The 26,526-nt window shown below is 32.6% G+C and overlaps 2 protein-coding genes across 2 annotated transcripts in view; both read left to right on the forward strand.

Moving 5' to 3' along the window:
- LOC123659213 (nuclear receptor coactivator 7-like) overlaps window positions 1–23,969 on the forward strand; it is a 30,713-nt gene extending 6,744 nt beyond the window's left edge. The window contains exons 2-8 of the mRNA XM_045594469.1: window positions 5,632–5,729; window positions 14,486–14,547; window positions 16,160–16,295; window positions 20,478–20,570; window positions 21,873–21,973; window positions 22,938–23,131; window positions 23,855–23,969. Coding sequence (XP_045450425.1) covers window positions 14,536–14,547; window positions 16,160–16,295; window positions 20,478–20,570; window positions 21,873–21,973; window positions 22,938–23,131; window positions 23,855–23,969 — 651 coding nt within the window. The 5' untranslated portion in view covers window positions 5,632–5,729; window positions 14,486–14,535. The remainder of the gene's footprint in view (window positions 1–5,631; window positions 5,730–14,485; window positions 14,548–16,159; window positions 16,296–20,477; window positions 20,571–21,872; window positions 21,974–22,937; window positions 23,132–23,854) is intronic.
- A 679-nt stretch (window positions 23,970–24,648) lies between these two features.
- LOC123663848 (TLD domain-containing protein 2-like) overlaps window positions 24,649–26,526 on the forward strand; it is a 41,240-nt gene continuing 39,362 nt past the window's right edge. The window contains exons 1-3 of the mRNA XM_045598497.1: window positions 24,649–24,734; window positions 25,035–25,127; window positions 25,458–25,688. Coding sequence (XP_045454453.1) covers window positions 25,104–25,127; window positions 25,458–25,688 — 255 coding nt within the window. The 5' untranslated portion in view covers window positions 24,649–24,734; window positions 25,035–25,103. The remainder of the gene's footprint in view (window positions 24,735–25,034; window positions 25,128–25,457; window positions 25,689–26,526) is intronic.

Raw genomic sequence — 26,526 nt, forward strand, 5'->3', positions numbered from 1 at the left:
ATGCTAGGAATTTACTTCTATAATTACAAAACTACGGATTCTTGACCAATTTGTAAAAAGCCGTAGTAAGTACTTATATCAATTCAGTTTTTTTTTTTTAAATACTTTCTAGTTAAAAAGTAAGAATTACTTCTTTATCATTTACACCATTAAAGTTTTAAACGACTTATTTAAAAATTTCGAGCTAAGCTAGAGGGCTTTTTAATTGAAATTGTCGAATTGTTAATTCATCATTACAGCCTATACAGTCCACTGCTGGACATAGGCCTCCACAAGTTTACGTCAAAAATAACGTGAACTCATGTGTTTTGCCCATAGTCACCACGCTGGGCAGGCGGGTTGGTGACCGCAGTACTGGCTTTGTCGCACCAAAGACGCTGCTGCCCGTCTTCGGCCTGTGTATTTCAAAGCCAGCAGTTGGATGGTTATCCCGCCATCGGTCGGCTTCTTAAGTTCCAAGATGGTTGTGGAACCTTGTTATCCCTTAGTCGCCTCTTACGACACCCACGGGAAGAGAGGGGGTGGCTAAATTCTTTAGTGCCGTAGCCACACAGCACACGAATTGTTAATTAAACTTACACAATATAATAATTAAGTATGTAGATAATACATTTCGTCATATAAATGTGAGTAATTTAATATTGCACCAGCAAACGTATCCGTAACACCGGCCAGATTGCAATCACTAATGCGTTCCACATTGATGAATTGCGGCCTCAGCCGAGCAGGCACCGGCGACTTGGCGTCAATGTTCTAACTTACTTGTAACTAAAATATACCCTTCTACGTCGAACTGTCAACATGTTCTTAAAAATAAATTGCCTTTTTTAGAAAACAAGTTTTACTGTTACTATACTTTTAAAACTTAATATTTAAGAATCGGGCGTCGAGTAGTCTACCGTTTTAAACGTATTTAACTAGCTTAAAGTTACAAGTTTTGTTACAAAAAAAAATTAATTATAAATTTAAGTTAACTTGATAGTGACTTTAACGCCTACTAACGTCTTAGTCAATATTTTTTTAAATATTTAGTAACGTTAATAAAACATAGGGTATTAATGTCCAAAAGCAAATTTATTTAAAAAGAGTACTTATTAGTCCATTATATCATTGTCAACTTATTATTTCTGAGGTTAATTAGAACTGCAGAAGATTATGGATACATAATCTTACTTATCAATAAATACAAATAATAATTACATAAATTAAGACTGAAAACTACTACGCCCTTTCTCCCTTCATACTTATTTTTTTAATCGCCAAAAGGTGTATAACTATTATGTAAAAAATAATTAATATTCAATTAGCTTTAAATTCGATAATATGTTGTGGCGCGTGTCCTGGTTTCCTATAAAAGAATATTAACTGTTTTTGTGACAAAATTGGGCGCGCTTAAGTACTGTAAATTGTTATAACTTTGGCTAAGTTCGCCTTCTTTTAACGGTAAAACATTAAAATTAGAATGATGTCTTGTACGATAACTATGACTTGCATTTATAAAATGATCTAAAAATTGTGTCGTTTTTATGAACAGTTAATTTTCTCGGGTTTTTTAACCAACTTCAAAAAAGGCAAAAGTTCTCAATTCGATTGTATTTTTTTAGTGGGTGCTACCTCAGATTTTGTACTGAGTGGACCGATTCGATGATTCTTTTATTAATAGAAAGGTGATGCTTGTCAAGTGGTTCCATTGAAATTTAATCGAGATCTGACAAGTATTTTTCGAGTTATATCTAATAACGCGTATCTTCTTGACTATTTTGTCGTCGTATCATATTGTTTCGATGTTGTATGTAGACTTCATAACTTTTGAATGGGTGTCCGATAATGATGATTGTTTTTTTTTAATCGAAAACGAATGCTTGTCATGTGGTCCCATTTAAATTTGATCGAGATCTGATTACTAATTTTTGAGTAGTTTTTGATAACGCATATTTACTTGATTATTTTTTCGTCAACATATGTTGTATTACTTGTCGATGCAATTGACACAATAACACAACATTACAGTTCGCGCTTGTTCCTACGTCTGCATTGTTTCTGCGATGAAACGTTTTAACCAAATGGTTTATCCCTCGTGTGACTTATTCGCCATGTCGTTATGTTGTGTAAGAATGAAATATTGTGATCGCCCTCCGCGTGCGTGCGACTGTGCGCGTACACAGTTTCACAATAACCACAGTCCATTGACCTCGCGTTTCTGTAGGTTACTAGATATTTACATTTCCGTACGCACACGTATTTAAAATGCACAATCAAGATATTATACAGTATGTGTAAGTGTTTTGTTTCATAGTACGCGGTCGAGTAATAATTAAAGACATGAATATATTACCTACATTTCGCTGGTATTTTTTTCTAGTATATTTTGTGTTAACACTGCTTTCAAAATGACGAGCTGATTGTATAATGTTTACAATTCTTGAATGACCTGCATTAATATTAATTGGTGTTACAATTGTTCATTATTCAAGATTGTCGGTTTTTTCTTATTCTTTCGTGATATTGCGTGTGGTTGATTGAGTAATGTGTTTTCTTATGGACTGGCGATTGCTTCATAATATACGTCTTACAGACGGAAACATTATAATTATTTGTCAATATAATTTAAGTATAAAATTTTACGCACTTAATGATCGTGGAGAATAACGGATTATAATTGAAACATTGACACGACAAACTTTAATACTTCTTAAAACCGTCGAGGTGTTTTACTATACCCTCATGGTATAATGGTATATAATCCTATCGTGGATATTGAGTAACATAATAGTAACCGAGTTTCCATTTATATCTTTTTATTATTGAGAATTATCTCTGTAACTCGATCCCACTTTGTGAATAACGTTAGTAAATATGAGTACAAAGTTGTTTGTTTTGTTTGCTGATTGAGTATCGTTAATGTTGTGTAAAGTCTATTAGATCAATTATTCATTTGTGCACTTTCTAAGAGTCACTCGGTTAGTAACTCTATAGTTAAATGAACGCCACAAAACTGGTTTCCCGGTTACAAGTACGCGATGAATACAAAAGTTACGATGGGGAAAGGAAAACACTGTGAAGTGGACTGTGTAATAATAGCAACAGTTTAAGTGGATCAGTTACTTCTCTTTATATACTTTACTATAACAGTAGGAAATTGTTTCTTCTTAGTTGTTAAAAACCACAAACACATACATACATACTTGAATATTATGACAATAATCGGAACATTTTAATAACGAACTAGATACATTTTATTAATATGTAATTTGGTTCAAGACTAAAATTATCATTCAATGGTATAATGTGCATACAAGTTATCTTAATGAAAATTAATAACCTAAGGGAGATAAAGCAGGCGCTGCGGAGCTTGTTTGTAAATATAGAAGCGCGAGCGACCTCCGGGTGTCAAGGACGCGCCCTCCATCTTCCACATGTGCGATTAGCTCGAGCGGGTCTACTCTGCCGAGTTCTCTTTACACATGCTCACTTAAAACGCGATGCTAAACATCGCGTATCACTTAAACGGTTCCTTTTATCCCTCAAGGGTCGAGTTTAAGCGGTCGCGAACGTTTATATAACGCGTTGCGCTTTAAATTACTTACTTTGTGCGGATTAATTGTCGGGGAACATTACAATAAAAATAAATTAATAAACATTTTACACGAGTGACGTGTAGTTGTAAGTTAACATTGGATTCATGACAGCTATATTAGAATATTTTAGGACAAATTGGTAAATATTATCGAAATATGTGTATAAATATGTACCTACTTGTTAGTAATGTGTCAAACATGTTACTTATTAGCTGAGTGATAATCTTTTCCTGAATTATATATCTGGCAGTATCTACATGATAAATAATAATCAATGTACAGTAGATACATTCACATTTTTTTATAAATTTTGATTTTCTAATCTGGCAGAAATATAAACGATAAGGTTAAAATAAAAGTAAATCTAAACCAAACATTTAGTAGTATATGAACTTTATGTATTTATTCATTTTTTTTATGTTAATATTAATAATCAAGTAAAATCTACCTATGTGTAGGGCACATGTAAATTAATAAAAAGGTTGATGCTGCCATAGTTATATTTGATTAACGCATTACGACTGACATTTTAATCTCATACACATACAAAAAATAATAATTAATAGATAATTTTTGTTTCCAATAGTGATTGTAAATAAAAGTAGGGTGATGTAATTTTTGTCTTTTAAATTATTGAGTTCGTTTCTTAAATACCTACTTCACGAGTGTTGTGCATGATTTGATCCATCGCATGGACCTGCAGTTTTTTTTTTTATTTGCTCTATTTTTTTATTCATTTATGTAATGCCAAACAATACATATCAAAGAGGTTTTTGCATCTGAAAAATATATTTACAATCTATATTTTCGATGCAATTTTCCCCTTCAATGTTATTCAGACAGTTGAAATTTTAAATTAAATAAGGATATATATTATGTAATATTAAAAACTGTCTGTGTAGCATGATCACATGTATTTGCATGCATTGCCTGTGCTAGCGAGTGGTTGTGTTGCATGCAGGTCTAGGCGCGCTTCGCAGCAGCTGTCTAGGAGCGCCGAGAGCATCGACCAGGCCTACAAAAGGTAATATTTTGTGTCATTTTTAAATAAGATAAATTATGCGAGCACCCAGCTTGATGTTCGTGCCACATTATTTTGCTATTTGTCGCTTCAGTAAACGTATTTGGTACAAACAAGAGTTTAGCTCACAGACGTATTTATTAGTAGAAATAAATGTTAATTCAACAGACGTTCATATAAACAAATCATTCGAACTGTCTGTACTTCTAGTCATCGCGTATAAATTTTGCAGTACATTTGTGTAAACGTAACATAAACTTAGAGAATTCGGATTGATCCCGGTTGTTTGCATTAAACGAGTTCTGTGAGAATTATTCGGGTCGTTTTCTTTTAACACTTGCCAATTATTCGTTCAGTCACACGGAATATTTTTCACTGTTTCGCGTCATATGCTATCGTCACACTGTGGCCATTACGACAGTGGCGATCTGGACGATTAATGTTTTTTTGCCGGCTAATTTTAATATTTCTTTTATTGAAGACTATATTTATTTGCTTAAAACGTTAAATGGTTTATGAAGTATTATGTATTATGAAAAGTATTTTATTTTACGAGGTAATTTAGGTTTATAATTTAAATTTCGCAAATGACAAATTAGCAACATTTGGTTTTGAAATGTCAAAAACATGTTTTTATAGTAAAAATTATCAGTTTATCTATGTATACAAATTCTATCAAGCTGAAGAGTTTTTTGTGTGTTTGTTTGTACTGGTAATCTTAGAATTTATAAGTCTGTAAAAAATGTTTGCGTCAGAAGTTTGTTTTTCTAAGATGGTTTTCTAAAGGATACCATTGAAATTTATTATTCTACAAGTTAGCAAGTAGAGTGTAGCAATGTTTTCAGTCCATAGAAAATGATAACATTTTAAACAGAAAACTTATACGTGTATTTCTTATAGGAAAGAAAATTGATAGTATTGTAAAATATTACTAATCAGAAATATGTAAAGCTTGTCTACAACTACTATAAGTACGTGATTATAATCTTTCAATGTTTTGTAATTTGCTCAAAGTTGAATTTAATATTGCAGGTCGAAAAGTCGCTCAGTCGACCATGGCTTCGCTGCCCCCTTTGATCTGGAATCCCTTCGTTCCAAAGTGGATGGAAGATTTGACGCTGTTAACAAAGGTAAGGAACTAAGGACCAATAATATAAACCATATCTGATGAAATACCCATTCATGTAATATATAAAATAATTGGAAATATTTTTGGTGCGCTGCTCCATTGCGGATTGATAGACATTTTAATAGTGTCTAAATTTAAACCTACGATTTTTAACCGACTTCCAAAAAAGGAGGAGGTTCTCAATTCGACTGTATTTTTTTTTTATGTATGTTAAATCAGAACTTTTGACCGGGTAGACCGATTTCAACAAATTTTGTTTTAATCGAAAGGTGGTGTGTGCCAATTGGTCCCATTTAAATTTATTTGAGATCTAACAACTACTTTTCGAGTTATATCCAATAATGCGTTTTTACTTGACGCTTTTTTCGTCGACCTACGTTGTATTATACCGCATAACTTTCTACTGGATGTACCGATTTTGATAATTCTTTTTTTGTTGGAAAGGGGATATCCCTAGTTTGGTACCGTGATAAGGAAACCAAAATCTGATGATGGGATCCCAGAGGAATCGAGGGAAACTCTCGAGAATCCGCAATAACTTTTTCCTGGGTTTACCGATTTTGATAATTTTTAATTTAATCGAAAGCTGATGTTTATAATGTGGTCACATATATTTTATCGAGATCTGATAACTACTTTTTGAGTAATCTTTGATAACGCGTAGTTGCTTGACTATTTTTTCGTCGATCTGCGTTGTATTACTTGTCGATTGAAGTCGGTTTTTTTTTTTTCGTTTGCGAGCAAACACAATTATTGATATAACAGATCTAACGTCGCGGTGAATGTTAGAAGAACAAAGTTTACAAATCCTTAGATAACACTTTTTCTAATTTTAAGTTGGGCTCTTTTTTCAACAAAGATGATAATGTCAGTCCCATCATCCCATAATCACATACAAAAGATCAGCGATTAGCTCTTATTACGTCTTATTTAAATTTAAAATTGTAAATTATCTTGGCTGCCTCAGACATTGGACGAGAAATATGTTTTAAATAATTCCGACTCAATTAAAATTTATATAAATTAATCTATATATTAATACGTGAAGCAAAAACTTTTTACCCCTTTTACGAAAATTGAGCGGAGAAGGAGTGCAGAATGTTAATATTTTTTTTTTTTTAATATGCATAAAAATACACCAGATCTATTAAAAAAAAAAACTTTACACACGCTACGGTATATTTGACCTACAGACGCATATATAAGTACTCTTTTATTTATTATTATAGAAGTGTTGTCTTTAACCAGAGAACCTTAGTAATGTTCAAACTTCTAATTTAAATTGATTATGGTCGAATTTCGACCACTGGTTTTTATTAATTTATCTCTCTATTCTCTGCATTCCGGACACATTTCACCAAAAAATTTGGACTTCACTTCTAAGTTATATATAGCTAACACTATTCCATAGTACCTATGGGTAGGTACAAGTATATGATGTTTTTGTTATAAAGCTATGTCGCCTTATTTTATTACACGTCTGCTCAAAAGTCAAGGAGCGTTGTAGCTAATGTAATAACTGATAAATTCCGGTAATATAGTTTAGTTAATATAAAAATGTTGCGGTAGCCGTGACACATAAACAGCGACTTGTAAAGTTTAAACACAAATTTGTACATGAGGTCATCGGTTACAAGTTGACGACTAGATTACAAAAATATATGAAAAATATAAATACATGCCAATGAAAACAAAATAACACACGACTAACATTGTAAATATCAAATAAAAATGTAAAACGTGGTTATTAAAATTTAACCTTTGTAACTCTATAAGTGAGAGCGCTTGAATTGAAAAGCGCTTGATTTGCACTCGTACTTGACAAGATTCAATTCTAGAGAAAGTTATTTTATAAAATAAAAAAAAAAATCTTTGAAGAAATACGATTAATTGCATTCGAAAGAACTGCGATTTCTTATTATTATTATTCGAAAATACACATCTTACTTGTCTTATAGTTTAATATTGTAAATATAAGCCTTGTTGATAGTTACTTTTTTCACCATTCGTGTCTGTCTTTTTTATAGCAATTCGTTCATCAGACTCCGTCAAGAAAACTCGTAACACGTCAGTCGTTAAATAGAATCCGGATCTATCAATATAAATTAATCTTGTGTTATTTAGTCAACATCAAATGTTTGCTTATTTTCTTTCAGTTTCGCAGGATGCTGGTTATAATTATTGCGTTTTAATTTAGAGATGATTTACGATTCCGTCAATGGCTAAAAAGTTTATTTAGGAGTTATATCCAGATGGGTTTTAAGACTCATGTCATAAACAGATGTATGAGGCATCGTTTCGAGTCTTTTTATAAATAATGTTGTGTACATTGAAAGCAACCTTACATATTGAATTGTTCCTTTACAGTTTACAGCTTTATTGCTGACTTGATCTTGTTGCCAAGTTTTATTATGTTCACTACATCAAGGGAAAAAAAAAGAGTCGATTACATACGTCATCGTACAAAGGAAATGTTAAATATCTTTTTCTCGTTGATTTAGGATTTATATAAAAAGGTTGATGTGTGTGTTTCTATGCTACTGTTGATAATCACTTGAAAATATTTTATTGGCGTCGAGTCAAGCTACAAGTGTAATAAGAACATAGGCAACCTATTTGGCGTTGCATACTATTTGAGTTGTTTCGGCGTAGTTGAATTTGTAAAACTGACATTTTGTTTATTAAAATATGGGGCAAATATATTTTCTTATTATATTGCAATGACTGTTGCGTATAAAAGAGAAATGTCTTACATATTAGTATTATAATAATAATAAAAAATATAATAAGAATGTTGGTAGTTATCGTTTTTAGGTTTTTTTTTTTCGCAATTTTTCTTTTATTCAATTCTGTGCTCATTGTGTCTGCTGTGTGGTTATGGCAGTAAGAATATCGCCACCCCCTCTCTTCCCGTGGGTGTCGTAAGAGGCGACTAAGGGATGACACAGTTCCACTACCACCTTGGAACTTAAAAAGCCGACCGATGGTGGGATAGCCATCAAACTGCTGGTTTTGAAATACACAGGCCGAAAACGGGCAGTAGCGTCTTCGGTGCGACAAAGCCAGACCTGCGATCACCAACTCGCCTGCCCAGCGTGGTGACTATGGGCAATACAAATGAGTTCACGCCATTTTTGGCGCGAACTTTTGAAGGCCTATGTCCAACAGTGGACTGTATTAGGCTGAAGTTAATGATCATTGTGGCGATAAATCTTTTCTATCGATAAGTACATTTTTGTATATATGAATGGTTTTATCATATGTGTGTAACTATGTTTTTTAGTATATTGTGTTGAAAGAACAAATTAACTTAAGTAACATTTACTGTCACTCAGAAGTAAAAGGTAGGTAAAGGTAGGATAGGTAAAATAAGTTTAAAGGTATTAATAATCTTTTGAGCTTTAAAGTTTATCACAAATAAATAATAATAATCAAACAACTTGCGCTTTATTCTCCAAAAACAGACAAAATTACTAACAGTATAACCACTCATATATTCTTAATTTTCGATCGTTAGTCGAACCGAACATTTACCAGTACATGTATTGATTTAACGTCATTACCAATAGTTGTCCCGGCTCAACCCGTGACCTTTAGCTCAGATGGGATATTAATTGCTTTCAAATAATATTACTAATCGTTTCAAATACGCGTCTGGACATCAGTCATTTCTATATCAGTCACTGATGTGTCACCAGTCGTAATAATATTTTAGTCTAAGATCCGAACTAGACATTATTTTCCCCCATCTGCTTAATGGATAAAAATGATATTATATATTCTTTAGATTAGTTAAAAGTAAACGGGAAAGGGTTGGCTGTAAAATTCCTAGCTAGGCTATACTATATTCGACAATGCTTTTCAAACCAGTCTTGGCGGGCAACCCCATCTCATTGTAAATATGCAATTATACAACGCTTATTTTGATGTAAGATTTGTTTATTAAACTTGTGGGTGAAAGTAACTAATACCAGGTATATATTAATATACTGTTACTAACTACCTACGTTATCGTTTATACCTGCGAACCCGGTAGTTATGCCAGGAAAAACAATATTTAACCCAACGTTTGATTTTTCTACAGGCTTCATATTGTCGTTGTGTATTAAATTTATTCCTTTAACTCGTAGGTAATTTTTACAATATCCAAGAATAAACAAATAAACCCTTTCGCTATTATGTTTCTAATATTCTAAAATAAATATAAAATAATTTTCATCCATTGAGCAGATGGGTGAAGTTCGTCTCTAGTTCGGGTCTTCTACTATAAATATTGGACTAATTTCACCTTGTTAATAATAATGTCTCTTTCTATATGTCAATATATAATATAAATAAGTTTGTTGTTTGTTAATGATTTTTTATAATGAGATACTTATATCATATATATTTATACGCTAAGACTAAGATGTTTGCCTCCCGTTTTAGTAAAAACTCCAAAATTACTTACCTTAAATTATATATCATTTTATAGATGATTGCTTGCTCTACCGGCATCAACAACTAAAAAAATTATTATTGCTTTTGTTTTTGTAAATTAATTAATTATTAAAATTATATATGACGGCTTTAATTTTGAAACAATGTAGACATGATTAACGGTCGGTAAATTTTTTGTTTAATTTCAAAATCAACTCGCGTATAAATACTTTTTAACCGACTTCCGAAAAAAGAGGAGGTTCTCAATTCGACTGTATTTTTTTTTTTTATGTATGTTACTTCAGAACTTTTGACTGAGTGGAGCGATTTCGACGAATTTTCTTTTAATCGAAAGGTAGTGTGTGTCATTTGGTCCCATTTAAATTTATTTGAGATCTAAAAATAACTTTTTGAGTTATATCTAATAATGCGTTTTTACTTGACGCTTTTTTCGTCGATCTACGTTGTTTTATACCGCATAACTTTCTATTGGATGTACCGATTTTGATAATTCTTTTTTTGTTGGAAAGGGGCTATCCCTAGTTTGGTACCATGATAAGGAAACCAGGATCTGATGATGGGATCCTAGAGAAATCGAGGGAAACTCTCGAAAATCCGTAATAACTTTTTACTGGGTGTACCGATTTTGATAATTCTTTTTTTGTTGGAAAGGTAATAACCCTAGTTTGGTACCATGATAAGGAAACTAGGATCTGATGATGGAAACCTAGAGAAATCGAGGGAAACTCTCGAGGGATGGGGATTTTGATAATTTTTAATTTAATCGAAAGCTGATGTTTATGTTTTAATTTAGCGTTTGAAAGTTATATTATTCAAACGTAATCTATATGCAGGTCACATTTATTGTGTACAATAAGTATATAATTTTATTTGCAATTTCAGATTGCTCAGAATATCGAAAATGTACAATGTCACAAATAAATCTCAAAATAATTGTTTTTGCTGGTTTTTGACATTGGCTTATACGAGGAAGTTACTGTAAAATTGAAAATCGTTCAAAGTTAATGATCAAACTTTTTTAAACGTCAGAGAAAGATAAATTTTATTCTCACATAAATCACCCCTATGAAATTTTTCCTTTATTTACATTTGGGGGCTATAAGAGGACAGCCAGATTGCAGCGCCGGAGACTAATTAGTGCGCCGCTTACTGACTGTCAGATGCAAGTTTAATATTAGTTCATAATAAGATGTTATGTGTGAAAAATTTGTGAATATAAATAAATTTGTAAAATTTATTTATATTCACAAATATAACCATTTTCATTGTAACAATACCCGTGCCTTGCCAAATCATCACTTCAGCCAATGGCAGTCCGCTGCTGGACATAGGCCTCCCCAAGTTCGCCCCAGACATCCCGGTATTCCGCAATCTTCATCCAGCCTACACCGGCAATCTTACGTAGATCGTCGGTCCAACGGACCGGAGGACGTCCCACTCTGCGTTTGCCAAGACGCGGTCTCCACTCCAGGACCCTTCTACTCCAACGGCCATCGGTCCTGCGACACAGATGATCGGCCCACTGCCATTTCAACTTGCTAATTCTGTGGGCTATGTCGGTTACTTTCGTTCTCTCGCGGATAGTCTCATTTCTAATCCTATCTCTGAGAGAAATCCCAAGCATAGCCCGTTCCATTGCACGTTGAGCGACCCTAATTTATATCTTATGGTACGTTAACAAACAGGAAATAATATACCTATAATGATTATTAAAAAGTATCAATCAGGTCCCCCATACGACTAACACATTACTCATTCTGTCCGGTCGTTATGTATAATGCACTCATTTATTACTTGGTCCATAACATATGTAAAGGTCGAGTTTGACAAATTGATCATCGTACAGTTGCAAATATTATACGTTAGATAGAAAAATAAGATTTGAATAGTTAACTTTACGTAGCGAACCACTAAGATACGATTTTTAGTTAGTACTTCTAAAGAGATAAATAGTTGTGGTAGACTTTGGATATGGGAAATTTTCCTGTATATTTACATATATGGGGCTCAAAATTCTTCAACAAAATGACCATAAGTATGAAACCGCGCGAATGGGCTAGTTTACTAATAATATCACGTTACGACACATAAGATACGCGGTAACCACGGGAAACGTCTTGTAATTATTATTATGACTAGGGAAAATAATTCCCTCTTTGTTGGGGTGAAATATGAAATAATATAGTTTTTATTCAATCATAATTATCGTTAGAGGTTTTAAGAAAAGCCAGTCTGTAATTTTTTTAGCTTGTGTATGAAGATTTTAAGGTAGACTCATTTCTTTTTATCTACTTATACGTGTTTTAGACATAGTTAAAATTTATATTAATAAGCAGAGTTTTTTTTTCAATTTTCGATAAATTTCTAGTAAGAATCTTTATAAAAACTAAATTTGTCATAATAATGAGAGCAGATTTATGATGATTTATTAGACTAACCCCCAGTGGTCAAAATTCAACCATAATTAATTTAATTTGTTAATTTGAACATTAAATGTATGCGTATGTGTGTCAAATACATGTGTAGTTTGTGTAATATTTTTTTAGTTGATTTAATGTATTTTTATGCAAAATTAAAAAAAAATATTAACATTTTGCACTCCTTTATATAAATTATAAGTGTGCGAAATTTCATACTCCTCCGTCCGTACAATTTTCGTAAAAAGGGGTACAAAGTTTTTGCTTCACGTATTAAATATATAGATAAATCAAAATGATTCGCCGAAATATATGTAATAAAATTAAAAAAAAAACTCAATATTTCAGTACGAAGTTCGCTGGGTCAGTTAGTTTTGTATAGTTTTGCAATAAAGTGAAAAAATTAGTTTAAATTAGTAAAGTTTTATTAGTTCTTTCCACAAAACCATTGACGATGCACAGTAACTTCCATCAAGTGTAGACTTGTAGAGTGATTGCACTAATTAATATATAAGTACATTATAACGATAACTTTACCGGATTCAGATAAGAGTTATTTTCCATGCTGCATGATAAAATTAATGAAATAGATATGTATTATCTATCATATATTTATTGTATATATGTCGAAGGTAAAATGAAAATCAAATATACGACATTGATAACCTTTACCGTTAGTTTTTTATAAATATGTTTTTAAGCGTCTCTCTTATCTGATTATCGTATTTATTTATAATTTTGTATATTTTCAATGTCTAAGGTAAACGCGGAAACAACATCACATTAATCTATTGCGGAATTGACACCGAAATTGTCAAAAATCGATTATAAAAATATTAATCACGGACGATAATTGCAAATTGTAAACGCATTAATATCTTATACATTAAAATGTAAACCATTAAAAATAATTTGTAAACTAATTATATGTAGTGTGAAGTTGTTAATTACATGAATATACATAAGACGTAATATGATATAATCTTAATATATATAAATCTCGTGTCACAATGTTTGTCCTCAATGGACTCCTAAACTACTTAACCGATTTTAATCAAATTTGAACACCGTGTGCAGTTTGATCCAACTTAAAAGATAGGCTATATTTTATTTTGATATATTATGTTATTATTCAGAAAAGAATAAGGTGATACGAAGTTCACCAGGTCAGCTAGTTATGTATAAATTTCAATGTTAATCGATGATTGATTTTTTTTTGAAATCCCTGATGATCCGTTTATATATATTTATTTTTTTAAACTTCAACCAACAGTCTTAGGCTCAAATGTATTCTAGGATTATTGAATATTTAGTAGTAGTAAGTAGCTAGCACAGAGACGATTAATCACATGCTCAGAAAAAAGAAATTGTGAAGGAAAACCGATACTTTTCAAGAGTAATCCTAAGACATGTAAGATCGTCAATCCGCAGTGGAGTAGAGTGGCTTAAGCTTTGATTATCCTTCCTTATACCGACGAAGAGCTCTCTCTCCTCTAGGGTAATATACAGGATTTGGTTCTTAATAGCAACCTCATCCTATCATAAACATATTGCGTTAAGTAACTGGCTAATATATTTTATTTAGTTGGGCACAGTAGGAAATATATTGCTTAAAATTTGAAGTAGCCCGACTAGGGAAGTACCCCGAACTTACACGAGATCGTAGCTGAATAATACTGTGCTTTCAAGTAGTGTTGTTCCAGTGGTAATCAAGGTAACCAGAGCTTCTGGACAGGGTTGGGGCAAGAGTTGGCAAGCGCTTGCTACTCTCCTGATTTTCAGGCGTCCATAGGCTACCGGACCGTACGCTTGTTTGTCATTTTTGTATATAGAGAAAAATGTGTATTTTAATTTTAATAACGTAAAACAATTTTTGATTTTTTAATTAATTTTGTTGCAGATGAAGACGAGCAAACCAAGAGGCTTCCTCCCCCGCCACCGATTAAAACAATGACTTATACGGTAGGCGCTAGTAGGATTATAACTAGAAATTAGCATAGTTGTTACTTTTTATTACATGCTGACCGTATTTTTAGGATATTGTATCTATTACTAGATTACGTTCTAGATTTTACTCGTATACGATATAGTTTTACTTTTCAATACATGTAGAACATATTGATAATTTTAATTTTTTTAATTCTTATAGTGAAGTGTAACTTGCGTACGTGGAATCTCAAGGGATTTTGAATTATTTATTCCTTCGCGAAAATTTTAAATCAATTTACTCAGCTTCTCAAATACTTTTAAAGTTATTGTAACTATTTGTGTAGGACCCTTGTAAGCACAAATCGAAATGTAGGTTAGATAGGTGTATCTGTTACTGGATGGATATCTAATTCAGAAGCAAGACACTTTAAAATACAAATGCATTTTATCCTCCAAGGATTTCAACATTACCAATACCAGTACCAGTAGGTATTTGTTTCGGTGCAAAAAGCTTTGGATCTTTGAAATTACATAACAATTTAACAATTAATGTGGACTATGTACTCTGCAGTAACATTTAATCATTATCGATCAAGATCGGCCTATACTTAAAATCCGAAAGCATTTATATAAATTTAAATATGAGTCAATGAATGATCTAAATATAATGAGGACTTGTTTTCCGGTTTTTGATAAAGCTATCTGACTTATAACGATTTCAAGAGATGACACTGTTTGATAATTTTTTATTTTTATTTTTACTACCAAACTCACTAACTCACTTTTTAACCGACTTCAAAAAAGGAGGAGTTTGCTCAATTCGACCATATATGATATGAAATATGTATATATATATATATATATATATATATATATATATACATATTTCATACCTCATTGGATAGCTGATAAAATGTAGATGTTCTTAAGCACATCTGCAGAGCAAGTGCCATAATAATTTTTTGAGATATCCAGAAAAGAAAAATATTTTTTTATAATTTGTACTTATTTTCTTAAGTTTCGATCGTCTACAACGACCTATTTAGTTAACTTACGTGCAATTTTAGTCATTGAGGTCATTAAGCATCTCATTTTTCATGTAAAAAACCAAAAAAATAATCATAAGAGTCAAAAAAATTCAAAATATTCAATTCAATAGCCGAAAAATTGGGCATTTTCATAAAAAAAATTAAAACTCGAATATCTCGAAAACGGTTAAGTTTAGGATGGGGGGTTCCATAGTAAAATCATTCAGAAATGGTGTGTACTACACGCCCTTAACGGATCTAGGTCGACTTTTCCTGTAACCCTGTATATAATGTATGTTCGGGGATAACTTCGTTTATGAACCGATTTTGATAATTCTTTTTTTGTTGGAAAGGAGATATCCTAAGGGTGGTACCGTGATAAGGAAACCAAATCCAAACACCAATCCATCCAAAACCAAAATCTGATGATGGAATCTCAGAGAAATCGAGGGAAACCCTCTAAAATCGTAGTGATGACTAGTGAGTTTGTTAATTTTTTTGTCTACTTACTAGTGTCGGGTTCCTGTGGTGAATGAGTTAGGCTGAGGACCGTACGCTAGTTTGCCACACTTAAAATTTAAAAATAATAATAACATAATAATGAATGCCCGCCTTAGGTCCGTGATCGAGACACGCTAACGTCGGTGGCCGCGCGGTTCGACACGACGCCCTCCGAGCTCACGAAGCTCAATCGCCTCGCCACGCAGTTCATCTTCCCCGGGCAGACCCTGCTCGTGCCCGACAAGAGGAAAGGTCAGTTTAAAATTTCACATGTATACTTTAGTACAAGATGTACTTACATGTGACATATGAGATAATAAGTACTGTCTTTTGTCCAAAATATCAAACGACGCGTTTGCGCAACGGGCACAACAATGTCTCTTGCGTTTATGGGTCGTGGCTTCGATCCCCGATCCGATAGCTAAAATTTTAATAGGCCGTACAGTTGTTTGCCGTGATCTAGGCGTTTGTGCTTTTGTATTATGTGTGTTACGGTATCTTCGACACAAGATTAAATCCTGTATTATTACCTCGTTCCCATAGAAAATTTTAGATTATCTGAAAGTTAAAATTGATATTATATATTATGTTTGCTATCAATATAAACTTTCCCGTTTTTGCTTTTTTTAATTAATGCTTTATTCCTATTAGTCGTAGCGCGATGTTATAGCCTCTAGCTAGTCTCGATAGAGATAATAAACTATACGACACTAAAATTCTTTTTCATTTCGAACCAGTAGTTCCTAAGATTGGCGCGTACAATTAAGCAAATTGTTCAGCTTTATGATACTCGTATTAGTATAGGCATATGTACCTACTGTTATATAGTAGTTCGGAATAGCTTATAAGTTTATTTGGAAGTAGGAATAAGAAAGTCAACAGGAGTCAATGTGAAATTGAAACAGAAAAATCTTTATCAATTACATATTCCGTTTACAGCTATACAACTTTTAAAACTACTAACATACTTGACAAATTAAAAAGAAAATTGTTCCACAAAAGAACCTTTTTATTTTATTTTTTTATAGGAAGGTTAGTTAAAATACAGCATGCTACAATTTATGGGGATAAGAAAAATCAATGAGACCATTGGTTGGGTTATATTAACACGCCAAATTAAACTAGACGAATTAAGCTATCTCTGTGATATAGCTGAATTTTAGAATATTTGAATAGTGTTATATTCAGTATTTTCTGCAAAAATAAAATATGTACTGTTATGTAAAAAGAAAATATAGCAATTTTAAATTTATATTAATATTTTTTTAATATTTTTTTTAATTGTTAAAAGTACTGTTGAACGTTTATAAATAATAATAAAATATTGTAGTTCCGATCAGCCATATAGTATAGTGAGAAATAATATGTGGTTATTACATTAATATTTAGTAACGAAATATACTTAAACTTACGAAACAGATTTTAAATTAATATAAAAATAGTATATTATAATATATTTATTCGTACATACAATTTATGAACTTAAATGTATTATGACTCCTTTTTAACCTTCGTGGTAATTTTTAAAGAACAATTGAAACGATTAGAATTAATAAAATTATTTAATGTCGAAATTTTTGTCAAATTTTACAAGTTATCGTCTCCGGCTGTCCAAAAATAATAGTCTCTCTTAATTCGCTTTTTCAGACATTTTCATATTGTACTTTCATACAAGCTGCATTTGTAATACCTTCACCTCGTGGTTGTACACACGTATATTCTTCTTATTATTCAGTTCTATCGCTGTACTAAGTTTCATGTACGTTAACATAATTTGTTTTTAGTGCGTTTAGCGCGAAAGAATAACTAAAATGCATCCAAAGTCTCGCATTTATAATATTACTAGCTGACCTGGCGAACTTCGTATCACCTTATTCTTTTCTGAATAATAACATAATATATCAAAATAAAATATAGCCTATCTTTTAAGTTGGATCAAACTGCACACGGTGTTTAAATTTGATTAAAATCGGTTAAGTAGTTTAGGAGTCCATTGAGGACAAACATTGTGACACGAGATTTATATATATTAAGATAGGATAAAATTCAATTTTGACACTGGCCCCAGCATATATTACAGTAGTTTACATTTTCTGATGAATCTCTTGAAACACGGTTATGTTTTCATAGCACTGTTCTCCTTGAAATTCGTGAGCATTTTCTGTTTTCCAACATTTGAACTCCTTACCCTTAGCATCCATTAGCAATTTAGCACATGCTCAATTATTTTTATTGCTTTTAAACATCAAACCCATCTAATTTAAGTAATCCCTACATATTAAGTTAACCAGTCATAATAAATTATTTTCGTTAATTTTTTTGAAAAGTATACCTGTAAATTTTAATTATAATTTTATAATTTTTTGATTTGTTATTTAGTAATTTTTTGAAAAGGATACCTGTAATATTTTGTATGAATATCTCCTATAAATTAGTATTTACTAGTATTTGTTTACTATAATTATAAACAATACTTATGTATATATATGCTATATAATATTTGTTTAAGTGCGTTTACGTATGTATTATGTATATATACACACACTATAGTCTATAGGTATTTACCTATAAAGACATCCCTGCGCCAATATTGCCCTGAAAGAGGTCGCTCGAGTGATAAGGGTGTGCTTTGTATGTATATATAATTTGTCTTAGTAATTGGTTTAACATGATGTATGAGTATGTATAATACAGTGTTATATCTATATTAGGTAAGGGTGAGTTTAGTGATTTCGATATAACGCCTAGAATATTTTTTTAGTTATTTTCACGAATGGGTAACTTTATCATTCTATATATCAGGTACTATATTTATTTCTCTACTATTTTTTGATAAATAAATAAATACTTCACATTACTTACGTAACTAACTTTGCGTTACGTAATACTACATTTAAAAGACCGAAGTAAAAACATTTTAAAATTAATTTATATCACTTGTCCTTGAATATCATCAAAACTAACAGTTGCAGTCTTAATTAGTCAACAGTATTACAAAGTAAGAGATAAATCAAACCGTGACGAATCGTTCAAACTAGAAAACGCCTTGTGAAACCGGCCTTCAAATGATGTTTTGCTAACTATACAACTAACAATGTAAATCGTTCGAATTACTTAACGTTTAACTTAAAATTAAACGTTTTGAAATGAAACGTGTAAAAGTGAGAGTGGGAGGGTTCACTATCGTTAACTTTTTTTCTCAGCAAAGTTAGATAGATTAACTAGGACATGTTACACTAAACTTCTTTATAATATTTGAGTTATAAATAACTATTATAATACTATCCGTATTAACATAAATGTATTTTTTTTTGTTTGTAAACGCCTATATAAAAAGAGATAGACATCATATAAAGCTGGATTCGTAATTACCTATAACGTTAAGTATATACTAATTGATTATAATTTAAATTATAATTTAGGTTTTAATCAAACATAAAATCTATAATGTATGTTGTTGTTTACTATTCACATTTCATGGAACTTCGGATTACTTGGCACGAACTATGCGCATTTAGTTTTGTATTTACAAACGAGTTCAGCGAATATCTGTCTTCATATGTTCTTAATTTTAGTCTACATTATTTTGATTATGAGATGTATAATACCTACTGTTATAAACACGGATCAATGCCGGCGATAATTTTATTTGAACTATTTAAAAATTTACTTATCACTCTTGATTACGGCACTTTGTACTCGTTTTATTATTAAAAAAATACTTATAATTTAATTACAATGTATCAGATAATAATGAATAGATGTATACGCATTGATAATTGTATAAATAATAATAAATACTGAAGCCTATCGATATTGTATTTCAAACATAGTAAAGCTTAATTTTGTGCAACAAATATATTAATGCAATAATTAAAATACTCGTAATTAAGTCTTCACGTATTCCTCAAAAAGATAACCTAACCCGCGCCGACTGTATCCACTATTCAGTCATGGTGGTCGCGTGTGACGTTGTCGTGAAATTATTTTTCTATTTGCACGTCGAATAAAACTTACAACAGTCATTGCCGGCAAGTCTTAAGCGCGGCCGCGTTTCGCGCTGGCCAACTTCTATTTTAATTCCAACACACAAACGTCTGTGACTGTGGTCCTGTAGTCTAATTACTCAGCAGCGTCACTGGCTTTTCTAACGAACAATGTAGCCCTAATTGATGCGATATGACTGTTTTATCGCTCGCGATAAGTGTACGGATATAATGGACATTGTATCGACACAGCTGTTCAAGAATGTTCAGTTTTGAATTTATGAAGCGCTGGTATCCCGGTGTGTTACAGTGACGTTTTTTTATGTATATATTTGTTTAGGCATTCACCGTGTGACTGCTAAACGTCATAACACGTCATGTATAATAAGTGCATAATACAGCGGTAATTTGTGACCTGCTTTTGATAAAGATCTTACTATTCTTCCAGATGGAGATAAGGATTCGGATGGACCGTCTGAGAGCGGAGATAATACATCCGAATCGACGCAAGGTGCTCCGAGCGAACCAGCACAGGAAAAAGGTACGCATATATACTATGATGTGATATATAATTACTTACATAACAATTTTATTATTATTGCCACATTTTAATTTAGCTTTTTTTCTCTATATTTAATTTTCCATGCATTAAAATTCATTAAAATTCACCAAACGATTTCCGCGTCGTATCCAACGAGTAAAAAAGTGTTTTTGACCTCGTTTGAATATAATTTTAAATTCAGTTGAAGAAGCATCAGTAAGTAAGAAAATCTATTATATTATTTTACGTAACACTGTAACAAGTGACCACGCGCTGTTTGTTTAGTTGTTTTATGCTTAACCTTTGTTCCGTGTTGTGATACATTTTTTATTAATCATTTATTACTATCCAAGGTTTCACACATACGAAGATAGTTAAACCAAGCGTTTCTAATATTCAGTTATTTTCAAATGAAATAACCTTATAGTTATTTGTCATTATATAACTCTAAATAGATAACTGCAATTATCAACAATTGTGGGAAAAAATACAAAAGTCTCCTTTAACATTGGAACGTACCTAAGACAATATCGTAGCATTGGCGTGTATTGCACGTTATCGAAGTGTAGAAGTTGTAAACAATGCGTAGTTTTATTTATGTTTTTAATGTTTTATGGCATAAGTTACGCTTCGTTATATAAAATAATTAGTTTTTGATAATGAAGATAATATTTAAATTAATTTTTTTTCGATTAAAGATGAGCGATTTTGCGACAATATATTGTTACGCTAATATTCCTTGATACAGTTCTACGTGGAGATGTTCTGCAAACATACTTTCCAACAAATAATGTGTTTTTTTAAACTCTATTAAAAATACTATGAATTGGACACAAACATAGTTCATACAATAATAAGATTTCCCTGACTCCTGCACTAGCACTGTGTTGCAGAAGCCAGACTGTTTTTTAAATTAGAAATGGTCAATAGTATTTCTTTTTTTCCTTTTTAATAATTCTAAGCTTGATTTTATATCTAATGTAGTCATAATAATTTGTTTTATATATTATAACTAGCTGACTCGGCAAACGTTGTCTTGCCGCTAAACGCTATTTAAAAATAGGGGTTGATCATAGAGGGTTGAAACTTTAGGTTTGTATATATTTTTTAATGTTGTATCATAAAAAAAAAAACAAAAATAAAACAAATTGTCTAAAAATTAAAAAAAAAATTAGGGGTGGACTACCCAATATGCACACAAAATTTCATGAGAATCGGTCAAACCGTTTCGGAGGAACTTAACTACAAACACCGCGACATGAGAATTTAATATATTATAATAGTATCGGTCGATGTCCGCAGAGATCCTTGACAGTCTTCGGCCCGTGTCGCCCGAGGCGCCGGCCAGCAGCGCGCCGCAGCGCTTCCTCAAGATCAACGTGCGGCACATCACCGATGGACAGGTACCACAAACGTTACTTGTTTACTTAGTAATTTCTTTGTTATATTTTCTTATTCATGATATAAATATAGTTCTATTTTACATTTGATTTCTTACATATCTTCAAAAAAGCAACAAGAGATGTAACAAAATTTTTAACCGACTTCCAAAAAAGGAGGAGGTTCTCAATTCGACTGTATTTTTTTTTTTTATGTATGTTACATCAGATCTTTTGACCGTGTGGACTGATTTCGACAATTTTTTTTTTAAATCGAAATGTGGTGTGTGTCAATTGGTCCCATTGAAATTTATTTGAGATCTAACAACTACTTTTCGAGTTATATCTAATAATGCGTTTTTACTTGACGCTTTTTTCGTCGAACTACGTTGTATTATACCGCATAACTTTCTACTGGATGGACCGATTTTGATATTTTTTTTTGATAGAAAGGAGATATCCCTAGTTTAGTACCATGATAAGGAGACCAGGATCTGATGATGGGAACCCAGAGAAATAGAGGGAAACTCTTAAAAATCCGCAATAACTTTTTACTGGGTGTTCCGATTTTAATAATTTTTAATTTAATCAAAAGCTGAGTTGTCATGTGGTCACATATAAATTTTATTGAGATCTGATAACTACTTTTTGAGTAATCTTTGATAACACGTAGTTACTTGACTATTTTTTCGTCGATCTACGTTGTATATTACTCGTCGATGTAATTGAAGTCGGTTTTTTTTTTCGTTTGCGAGCAAACACAATTATTGTTCTAGTTTCTGCACTTTACAATTCTATATTATTTTCTGTTTATAGTTATCAAAGGCTGAATAATTTTGATATTTGCTATATGTATGTCTTGGTCTGAGTATATCAGCTTATTAAACTATACTTAATTTTAATAATCAATAAAATTGAACGAACGTGTGATACACCTAGAAAAACTAAAAATATCTACAATAATAACGTTATATTGTAATCTTTCCAGGGCGTGGTGTCCGGTGTGCTGCTCGTGACACCGAACGCGGTGATGTTCGACCCGAACGTGTCCGACACGCTGGTGATGGAGCACGGGCCAGAGTCGTACGGTGTGATAGCGCCCATGGAGTACGTGGTCAACGCGGCCATCTTTTACGATATAGCGCACATGCGTACGCATGGACCCGACCACAATGTGCACAAGTACGTATATTTTTTATACATCTCTGGGTTTGCAAAAACGGTCTACCTAATGGTAAACGGTTGCTGTATTCTATGGATGCCTACGTTTTGGGGTACCTTACTCGTTACAGGAAGCAGTAATATTTAGTTTTCTCTTGTGAGCTTAAATCACCTCGCCAGTCAGGCTGGTCCAGTTTTTGAACAATATATTTCCCACAGAGTCCTATCTCAATAATATAATCTTGCGTGTCATAAAAAGCATGAAACTACACAAAAAATTACGAAACAAAATTCAAAAATATTTAGCTATTATATTTATTATTTTATTGTTCAGTAGTTCAACTACTCAATCACTCCTTTAATATAATATGTTTTTCCATTGTTAATTTAAATAAAACAGTACTAGTGTTAGGGACAACGTGCTACGATTGCTATATCGTTTAATGTTGTATCGATTACCAAGTATAATACACACACGTACATATATATTGTTAATGTATATTTTAGGTTTAATTACGTTTTTGTTTTTTTTTTTTTTTTTTTACTTGATGATATTTATTTGTTCACGCTTGTATAGTCAATTGTGAACAATTTTATAATTGAAACAGTTTTTCAACGCATCGATAGCAATTAACACGGTTCTAAAAATAATTGATTAGGTATTTCTTATCGGCAATTCTATTCGTAGTGTTTGAATGGTTTCTTATATTTTACGATGGTCACGCTTTTATGTTTATATTACAGAGTAGAGCAAGCTGAAATTTACTATATGAATAAAGCGGAACACTCACCCGGAAAAGATTCCCTTCTAGTCAAAGTAAGTAAAGCGACATTACCAAATAATGTTAATTATAATTAAATATAAGGTGAAAAATAAAAATTCTATTGTAACTTTTTATCATCAAACTTTTTATTCAATTTGTCGATCAATATTTAAAAAATCTAGAGAGATTAGTAATTAAAATTATCTAAAACAGGATATTTACCATGATTTTTATTTTTATTTTGAGGATCTCGAAATTTCGACATACATTGCGGGTAGATGTTGACGGCATTAGAAGTGTCCATACCGGACTACCTCCTTTTTCGGACTTTGCTGCGTAAATGCTGGTCACCACTACTATTGTTACTTTCACCCCTACTATTGTCCCTTGTTTTACGTACACGCGACACTTGATCCCGTGTTCTACAGACGAAACACCGCATAGATTCGCGGATTTTTTATATAATTCTTCAAGGGTTTGCATAACCTAATCACTGGATTCCACACCCTCGACAGTTGATTCTTACAGGGTATCTTTCCAACTGAAATGACTATATTTAGTAATTTAAATTAGGAATATCCCGTTTTAAATAATTTTAGTAATTAGAATAACCATGTTATAACAATCTTATACCATAATTATGATTATATTATCGTAGTAATATTCGGCGAGACCGTGTGACATGCAATAAAAATAATATAAACCAGGACGAAACCTTCCCCGAGCTGCAGGCGGCGGGCGAGGCGGCGGGCGGCGCGGCGGCCGAGGAGCGGCGCGCCTCGCTGGACGCCGACGACAGGGGCGGCGCCGCCTTCCCCAAGGCCTTCGACAGAGACCTCGTCACTCCCACGCCTCTTCAGGTACGCTACTCATATATCAGTGTCAACTATGTATATATTTTCTATAAATATATTTTCTGTAAACCTTTTTTAACGTCACTTTTATTGATGGATGAGATTGGTGTTTGATGATTGAGATTGGTAATTTTGTTATAGAAAAGTGTAGGGGTTCGAATAAGCCCGTAAAATTTAAAGAAAACTCAATGCCATAGCCAGTTTCAAAATTAAATAGTACTTGTTTGAAAAAAAATATTGTAAAAAAACTATACTTTGATGAGGATAGGATAAGTTTAAAATAATCACTAAATATTTCTTTTGTAGCAACAAACAACGGAAGAAAGGCGAAAGTCACTACTGGACCACCACTGGGCAATTCCAAGCAAGGATAGGATGTCTATTGACCAAGGAAGTGAGGTAAGTCGTAAATTAGAAAAGAAAGAGAATGAGAAGTTAGAAACTAGAAATACATCGATTTTCAAACTGGTTGTATTTTTTATGAGCTAAGATAGTCTGAGCTCAATACGTTGCTTTAATTCTCTGAAAAATAAATAAACAGTGTGTTTATGACTTTGCCGCCTTAATCGAATGCCAATATACTATTTTTAATAAAAATGTAGCCCAAGTAATATCATTTTACAAAGAATGTAGACGAAAAAAATATCTGTTTGCTCCTCAATTCTGTACTTTTAATATAAACCTGCCTGTTGAACGTTAACCGAAACTACAACATAAATATTTGGATAGGTATCATCAAGCGCCGACCACGGTAAAGAGGAGAGTCTCGAAGCTTCGATCGCTGAGGGCTCGGAGGCGGAGCGGTCGGGTAGCGCGGCGGAGGGCGCGGAGGGCGAGGGGGGCGAGGGCGAAGGTGGAGGTGAGGATGGAGACGCGGCTCACCTCGTCAAGCTGTCCTACCACGATTCGGGCATCGACATCCGAGACCCCCTGCTGCACGTCAACCCTGCCAACAAGAAGGTTATTAGAAAAAACCATTTTACTAGAAAATTTAATTTATTCATGTAGAGGACAGTTATTGAAGTAGGGCACAGTATATATATATTGTAAATAACACTGCTCCCAAGCAGTGTTGTTTTTCTGTGGTGAGTGAGTTGGCCAGAGCTATGGGAGGGTCGCAACGCGCTTGCGATGCTTCTCCAGCTGTAGGCGTCTATAGACCACGGTAACTGCTTACCAAAAAAAAAAGGAGTCAGTTGACTCTTACGGCTGACGGTAATGGAGGTAGAGACGTGAAATTATGCCAGTTGCCTCTCTTTGTGATAAAATAAATAATATAGAAGCCATTTAAAAAAAATATTCCTGAACGACGGTGGCAAATATTGTGTGGGGAAGAAAAACACCTTTAGCTTGTAAGCGTCTGCGTTTGTCAAAATTTATCTCCCTGAGTATATTGTGAATTTGTAATGTCAGAAGGTTTTGCACTCGCTCATGTCGTTTTATTTAAAAAATTAAAATTACGAGCAATAGCATCGTCCATATATTTCGGTCATCAAGGTCTTAGATATACAATAGGTAGCTGAGACTAACATGTTCTATCTACTATCGTTGCCAAAGAATTTAATAACAAAGGTATAAGGTATGTTTCAAGAAATGTTAAAAGTGAAAAACAGTGAAGAAACAAAAGGACTTTATTTGAGTATTGTGATGATATGAGAAACGATAATATATATGGATATTATAGCTTTATAATTATTATATTGTAAGATGTTGTACAGTAAATATAATTATTATTTTAGGGGCAGCATCACCATCACCACCATCATCACCACTACCACCAGTACCACCACTACCATCA

This window comes from Melitaea cinxia, chromosome 2 (genome assembly GCF_905220565.1).
Source record: "Melitaea cinxia chromosome 2, ilMelCinx1.1, whole genome shotgun sequence".
NCBI classification, from domain to species: Eukaryota; Metazoa; Arthropoda; class Insecta; order Lepidoptera; family Nymphalidae; genus Melitaea; species Melitaea cinxia.